Source organism: Dermochelys coriacea, chromosome 5 (genome assembly GCF_009764565.3).
Source record: "Dermochelys coriacea isolate rDerCor1 chromosome 5, rDerCor1.pri.v4, whole genome shotgun sequence".
Lineage (NCBI taxonomy): Eukaryota > Metazoa > Chordata > Testudines > Dermochelyidae > Dermochelys > Dermochelys coriacea.
This window is the reverse complement of record NC_050072.1, coordinates 62,242,149-62,249,437: the sequence shown is the minus strand read 5'-3', so window position 1 is coordinate 62,249,437 and position 7,289 is coordinate 62,242,149. Positions and strand designations below refer to the sequence as shown.

The 7,289-nt window shown below is 47.7% G+C and overlaps 1 protein-coding gene across 1 annotated transcript; it reads left to right on the top strand.

The window, feature by feature from the left end:
- Positions 1 to 1,822: 1,822 nt before the first annotated feature.
- On the top strand, positions 1,823 to 4,343 carry GPR150 (G protein-coupled receptor 150). Its single transcript, XM_038401194.2, has one exon. The coding sequence runs from the start codon at positions 2,079 to 2,081 to the stop codon at positions 3,363 to 3,365; it is 1,287 nt and encodes a 428-aa protein (XP_038257122.2). The 5' UTR covers positions 1,823 to 2,078; the 3' UTR covers positions 3,366 to 4,343.
- The last annotated feature ends 2,946 nt before the right edge of the window (positions 4,344 to 7,289 follow it).

Here is a 7,289-nt window from a genome sequence, read left to right as displayed (position 1 = left end):
TTGCACCTGATGCCTGGTTGGGTACTGTACAGCTGAATTACTCGATGCCTTCTCTCACTGGGGGCCAGATGGGTGATGGGTAGAGTGTCCTCAACAGGCCTTGAAGTCAATGGCCCACATACCATAGGACCCTTAATTACCGTGTTCTTCTGCAGCATATCTACAATATTTTTTTATGTTCTTTGACTATCAGGTTAAAGTGAATCAAAGTCATGTGGGTAGTGTAAGTATAGAAGACGTTTGGTTCAAATACGATGATACTATTCTTGTTTATTCAAGAGTTTTATTTTTCATGTACCTTGAAAAGAAAATGGATGGCACCTCATGACTGAAAGGACACTTCTTTTTTCACTTGCCCCCAAATGTTGTTTGTGGCCGTGTCTATCTTTGAAGAGCTTTAAGTCTATTTTTCAGATGATGAAATATATACACCCATTTCTGTGAATAGTATGCAGGGGATGGGATCAGGGCACCAATGAAAATCTAAATACATGCTGAAAAATGATGTGATTTCCTAAGGCAGTATCTAGTTATCAAAGTGTGGACATCCATCCCAAACCCACAATTTCCCAGCTCCTGTAGGATGCAATTAGATTAATCTCTCAGAGTCAAAAGGCTATATGTATCATCAATTAGTTTAAGTAAACACTCTGAGTCAAAAGGAGGAAAGTTATTTTCCCCTTTTACTTTAAACTGATTGTGTTATTTGGTTTGTTCTCAATAGTTTATGAAGAACTTGGCTCCTTTCTTTAGCATTTTCTGAGTCACTTTATCTTATGTTGAATGGAGGCGTCCCTGCAGCCAAGTGCCATCTGGTGGAAATTTTATTAAAAGAGATTGGGTGTAAGGGAGAGATTTGTTCTTTGAATCAAAACACAAACCAGTTCACGTGAGTAATGGCTCATTTATATAAAACCTTTCAATAACCTTCTAGGTTAATATTTCATATCGTACCAAGGGGAGGAGCTGCTGTTGAAAAAAAAATATTTTGAAAGATGCCTGAACAAAGCATTGCCAGGGAAATACAATGTGGTGGCGATTAGTATTTCATCAGGAAACGACACTAACTACAGAATGCAAGCGCTCAACAGGCTGCTTTCTGTTAAATGGGACTCCTGAACAGCTTTAGCGTCATTTTGTTTTGATTAAAACAAGATGCCACATTACCCTTTACTTCTGATTTCTTTAGCACTTCCTCGTGTTTACGCTGCGCTCAGGGGCTGTGTAATAACAACACACAGCCCAGAACCGAGAATCCTTTTGTTTTGTCTGCTATGAAAGATTGTTGAAATTGCCCCGCAGTTTAAAAAGCCGGGTCAGATGCGTGAGCTGTCCCCACCCGAGATTCCTTTCCTCTTCCTGCAGAGTCCCGAGACAGACCTCAGAGGTGGAAATGGCTTTGGGTGATGCAGGGCAGCGAGAGCGTGAAGGTGTGTTGCGGGCACTTCGGACTGCGCTCGGATCTGTTCACCGCCGGTCCGTTAATAAAGACTTTGGCTGGAGAGGAGATGGAGGCTGGCGGGCGAATGTATGGGCCGTGTGAGGGCCATAGCTGTTTCATTTTGGGGTGGGGTGGTGGGGGGGAGGAAAGACTGTTGCTTGGTTCAGGTGTTGGGAATTGAGATGGTTGCTAAACTGCAGGGATGGGGGGAGATGGTTGCGAGTGGATCTGGGGGTGGGGATACTGTGTTGTTGGGGGAGGGGTACTATAGTTGCTTTGTTAGGGTGGGGTGAGAAGCTAATTGCTTGGTTGGGGAAGACGTTCCTAAGTAGGTGGTATGGGAGAAATCGGCTGTTTGGTGGGGGGGGGGGGAGATAATAGGCGTGCTCGCTGCGGTGTGCATGCACAGCCCACCCTCTCTGTGTGCCAGATGACAGGCAAAGCCCCTATATATGTCGCCGGGAAGCGCATTCCTCAGTAGCGCAATCCTTTCTCTTGCTTCCCAAGAAAGTTTGTATCCCAAAGAGCAGAGTCGAGCCGGGAGGCGTGCAGCGAGCGGGCCGCTGAGAGCCTGGGACCCCGGGACTGCCTTGCACAAGACTCCAGCCCCCCATTTGCTGGGGCTCTGCGGGGAGCCATGGAAGAGCCTTTCAGCCTCGACAGATTTTCCCCGGAACTCAACCTCTCGAGTGCCCTGCAGCCAGGCTGGAGCCTGAATCTTTCCTCCTCCCCCGGGGACCGGCGCTGGCCTTCCCTTCGCCGGCAGGTGCGGGTGATCTCCGCGGCCGCCATCCTGCTGCTGGGGCTGCTGGGCAATTGCCTGGTGCTGCATCGCCTCTGCTGCTGCTGCGGCCGGGGCCGGCGGCGGCGGAAGATGGATTTCCTCATCGCCCACCTGGCGCTGGCCGATCTCTACGGCTGCGGGCTGGCCCTCTTCTCGCATCTGGCGGCAGAGCTGCTGGGGGCCGCCTGGCCGGCGGGGGACGCCGCCTGCCGCCTGCTTAAGCTACTGCAGGGCTCCGGCCTCCTGGCCTCGTCCAACGTGCTGGCGCTCCTCGCCTCGGAGCGGCACCACGTGGTGAGGCGGCCGGCGGACCCGCCGCTGCCCGCCCGGGCCCTGGCCGCGCTGGGCTGGCTGCTGGCGCTGCTGCTCGCCCTGCCCCAGGCCTTCGTGTTCAGACTCGCCTCCCGCCCCGGGGGCAGCCGCTGCCTCAGCATCTTCGAGCAGCTCCCGCGCTGGCACGGCCAGGCTTACGGCGTGTACGGGGCCGTCACCGGCTTCTTGGCGCCCGTCAGCCTGCTGTGCTGGGCCTACGGCCGCATCCTCCTCGCCCTCTGGGCCGCCCAGGAGGAGAAGCCGCCGGCGGCGCGGGGGGAAGGCGGCAGCGGCCGCCGCCGCCTGGGGCTGCCGGCCGCGCGGCCGCTGCTGCTCGGGCTGCCGGCCGCCAGCGGCCCCATGCCCCGGGCTCGGGTGAAGACGCTGCAGCTGACGCTGGTGCTGATCGCCCTGTTCGCGCTCTGCCGCCTGCCCCGCTTCGTGCTGGAGCTCAGCATGGCCTTCGGGCCCGGCGGCGAGGCCCCGGCCGCGGCCGGGCTGCGGGAGGCGCGGGCCGCGCTGGGCATCGTGGCGGTGACCAACAGCGCGCTGAACCCCTACGCCTATCTGCTCTTCCAGAGCCACCGGCCCTGGGCGCGCCGTCTGCAGAGGAGCCTGTGCAGTGCGGGGCCCGGCCCGACCTGCTGCTGCCCCGGCCCCGAGCGGGAGCCCCGCCGCCGGCCGAACCACCGCGCCCCGCACCGACACCGCCCGAAGGACGGGCCGCCCCCCGGCGCCCAGCGCGCCGCCCTCGGCACCCCAGCGCCGCCGCCCGGCTCAGGCTCCCGGGAGCTCGAGGACACCTCCGCCTGCGAGAGCGGCTTCTGATCAGCCTTCCTCGGGGCGGGGGACAGAGCCCGCCAAGCGGCACCCACCGCCGCAGGAGCAAGCAACAGGCCACCGAGGGCAGAGGACGATATCGTTTAACATCCTCCTTGCCCCAGTGCCCGGCCATCGCCCCAGCCTGTCCTTCACCTGTCACCTCCCTCCCCCGTCACTCCCGCGCACGCCTTTCTCTCTTCCTGTTACTTTTCTGCCAAGTGTCTCTTGTGTCTCTTCTTCCTCTCTCTCTCTTCCCCCCCCCCATACCGTTCCTCTCAATCATCTCTCCAACTTTCCCTTCTTTCTTTGTCGTTATTCAAACTCCGGAAAAAGATGGGGTTTAAAGTTAACCTCCTCTGATGAGAGGCTCCTTACATGTTCAAAATGCTCCCAAGACACTGATCTTTGTGTTCCTGGGATGAGGGAAATTCAGTTCTCTAACCAAGCAGGGGGAACAAGCCTCATTCCATCACTTTTTGTAGCCATGTGATGACTAGATGTAATGTGGTTTATAGAAGCTGAACTGTGTATTTTGCATCTTTAATATTTTTATTACAACTGAAGTAGCTGCCTCCTTGTTCCTTAGGGATGTGAGGCTCAAAGATAGGGGTTTCAAAAGAGCACCAGTACTTTACAATTATATACAGATATGTATAGGCAGGAAGGAATTTCAGAAAGCCTTTAACGGAAAGCCTCCTGAAAACTAGCCAGGATAAGGTTTTGTGTTATGAGGTGGTTTTCTGCACCATAACAATGTTCATGTCCTTAACCATAGCATTGTCCTTTGTGTTTTCAGTCTTTTTTTTTTTTTTTTACAGGAGAAGAGTGCAAAAATCAGCAGGGCTGCTGTTGCTATGCAAACTGACTGAATGTTGTACATATGAATAGCTCTATATTTGTAACCTTTACAAAGCCTTCTGAATCTTTTTGTTGCACTCTGTGGACTTAGTGGTAGCCCATTTGTAAATAAAATCAGTGAGTATATGAAGTGACATTTTGTTTAAAGAAACAATGTAAAAGTAATGGTTCCATTTTGTTTCAATCTGGCTGGACTCTGTAGGATAAGCTGCTCAATGTGTTAATAATCTGCAATGAAGACTGAGTCATTGGGTTGTGTGGGCAGAGTGTAATGGAAATCTACATGTACAAAACATACCTTGCAAAAGACAAAGGTCTTCTAAAATTTCTTTATATGTCTGCCTAAGGAACAGTAATATAGAGTTCATTTAATGAGATAATTGGCTCCATCCCACCTATTTTTTAGGATTTGGCTAATACCCATGTAGCTAATTGAATATTTTGTGGATGCCCTTTTGGGCCCTGTTCACACTACAAATAAAGTGAAACACAGGGCTAAATCCTGTTTTCAGATAGCTAGGTAAAACTCCTATTGAGTTGAATGTGAATTGTGTATCATATAGCACATTTATACATCATGGTATATACATCAACACTACTAACATGCTAGAACTGGCTTCCCTCTTTACTATAATTACAACAGAATTCTGAGACCTAGTGATAACAAGGGTTGTCCTTTTAAATAGTGACAACTTGATTCCTGTAGATGGAACCTGAACAGTATTCCATAATTGGACTTGGAAGGTCCCATTGATGCTACAACTGGGAGCTATGTAGTTACTGGTTCTCCTAACTTCATTGGAATTGTAGTGTAGAGAAGCCTTAAAGTCACATTCATATACTGCTGGGGTCAAGAGGTGGTAATTTTGAACACTAGTTTTAACTTGTTTAGGCTGTATCTAGTCTGTTTCCTTCCTAATGCTTCCCACTATTGCTACCACATAAATGGCCTGTAATGGTGTGTGAACCCTACACAGGCCCTGAAAGGATTAATGTGGGCCTGAGAGGCTAATTATGTTACCTGGCTGCTCCTGGAGGAAGAACTAGGCTTAACTGATCATGAAGCCAGTTTGGTAAGAGCAAGCTGGTTAACAGAAAGTCAGGAAGTTGAGAGCAGAAGTGGGCTGTAGTAAGAGATGGTGTAGTTATTTCCTAGGAACAAAGAGGTGGTGGGGAGGAAACCTGGGGTGGGAAAAATAAGCTAAGGATCATAGCCTTGAAAGAAGTGGGGAAGATGGCCTGAGAGAGGCTGGGTAAGAAGAAGACAAAGGAAACAGCAGCAAAGAGTGGGGCTGTATTGACCTTTTCTGTTAGTTATAGGGTCCAGGGGTTGGAATCTGGCGTAGTGGGAGGGCCTGTTTTCCCCTGGAAGAGAGACTAACACCATGAATGTCCGCAGAGGGTGCCAGAATGAAAGAGAGCTGCTATGCTGTGCCTGGTCACGAGGAGGCCATTCTACACAGCTCTGTTGATGGTAGTGATGGTGGGAGCACTATTATAGACAAGGTTCCAACTGCCACATTTAACACTGTTGTCTAACACTGCTGAAATGGAATATAAATCATGCAGTTGTTTTAAAAAAAAAAAAAACCAGTGGCAGTTTGTCTACACTTGAGCTCTCACCTGTGGAGCTGCACTGGTGTTAGCCACAGTGGGAAGTTCTAGTGGGGGAAAGGCTAATGTATGCTAGGATTCCAGTTGCGTGTTCACAGTTTCATTAGTTTTTCTACAAAACTGTTACTTGGTCCTCCTAGGCAATTTCATAATGCACAATAGAATAGCATGGTCCAGTGAATAGGGCACTGGACTAGAGCTTAGGAGACCAGGGCTCCATTCCTGACCCTGCCACCAACTTTCTGAGTGACCTTGAGCAAGTAACTGTATCTTTGTGTATTTCTGTTCGCTGTTGTCTGTTTTGTCCCTTTAGATTGTATATCCTTTCATGCAGGGACCATCTCTTGCTATCAGGGTGGATTTGATTTAAATCAAATTGATCATGATTAAATTAATTCATGATTTAAATCACTAGTCAGGAAGACTCGATTTAATCATGGTTTTCTACAAAAAAGTGCATTTTTGTTGGTTGTTATAACTTTAATACATATTCTTCACAACTCAGAGATAGATGTAGGTTTTATTTTTAGAAGGTACACACTATACATTTTTAAACAATGATTTATTTTGAAAACTTTTCAGATTAGTTTTACAGTTATATCAGAAAATGAATGATTGTTTGATTATTTCATTTACCAAAGGTAATTGAAGCAGATATTTATGAAGTCATTGGGAGGTGAACTATCTCCAGTTCAACGGGTTAATCATTAATATTTGGAGGATTTTCTTGTCATGCTGTATTAGGAGGAGAACATCACCAGACAGACATTTAAATTGTTTTATTTAACTAAAACAACAGCGTTAAGTATTCTGGATTTTTTTTCTTCAACAGCAACCATATAATATTTTAACAAAACAAGCGTATGTCCCTCACTTCTCACATTTATCTCCAGACTTCTTCTCCTTATCCAGATCGATTCCTCCCCCAATAATCTTCTATTCATTGAACTTTTTGAAACTTTGCAGTTTTAGAGAGAGGTAAGGGATTGACTCTGTATTTACAAATTTACAGAAAGACAATACAGTTGAGGTCTGTTGTTTCTCACCTCTATATATTATTTATTTATTTAAAACATTTTTGCTGTTAACAAGCCTGTTACCTCTGGAGACACAAATCCAGTTTGAGAACTGCAAAACTAAGCATCTCTGATGGTATCTTCTAGACTGAGCGTTGAGTCCCACTGGGTAGATAGAAAGATTAACCTAAATAATCTATACAGAAGCTCCTGGAACCCCATAAGATTGAGTCCCTAATCCATGAACTTTTGGAACTCATTTGCAAAACTTTTCTTAAACATTACATGAATATATTATCTCATACTATTGAATTAGAATTTATAATCCCTATTCCACGATGAGATAGCTTTTATAATGTTACTTAATTAAAACTAGATAAGTTTTTTCCTCAAAAAGTATTTTATCAAAAAAATCTGATTTAAATAAAAAAAATCCAATGCT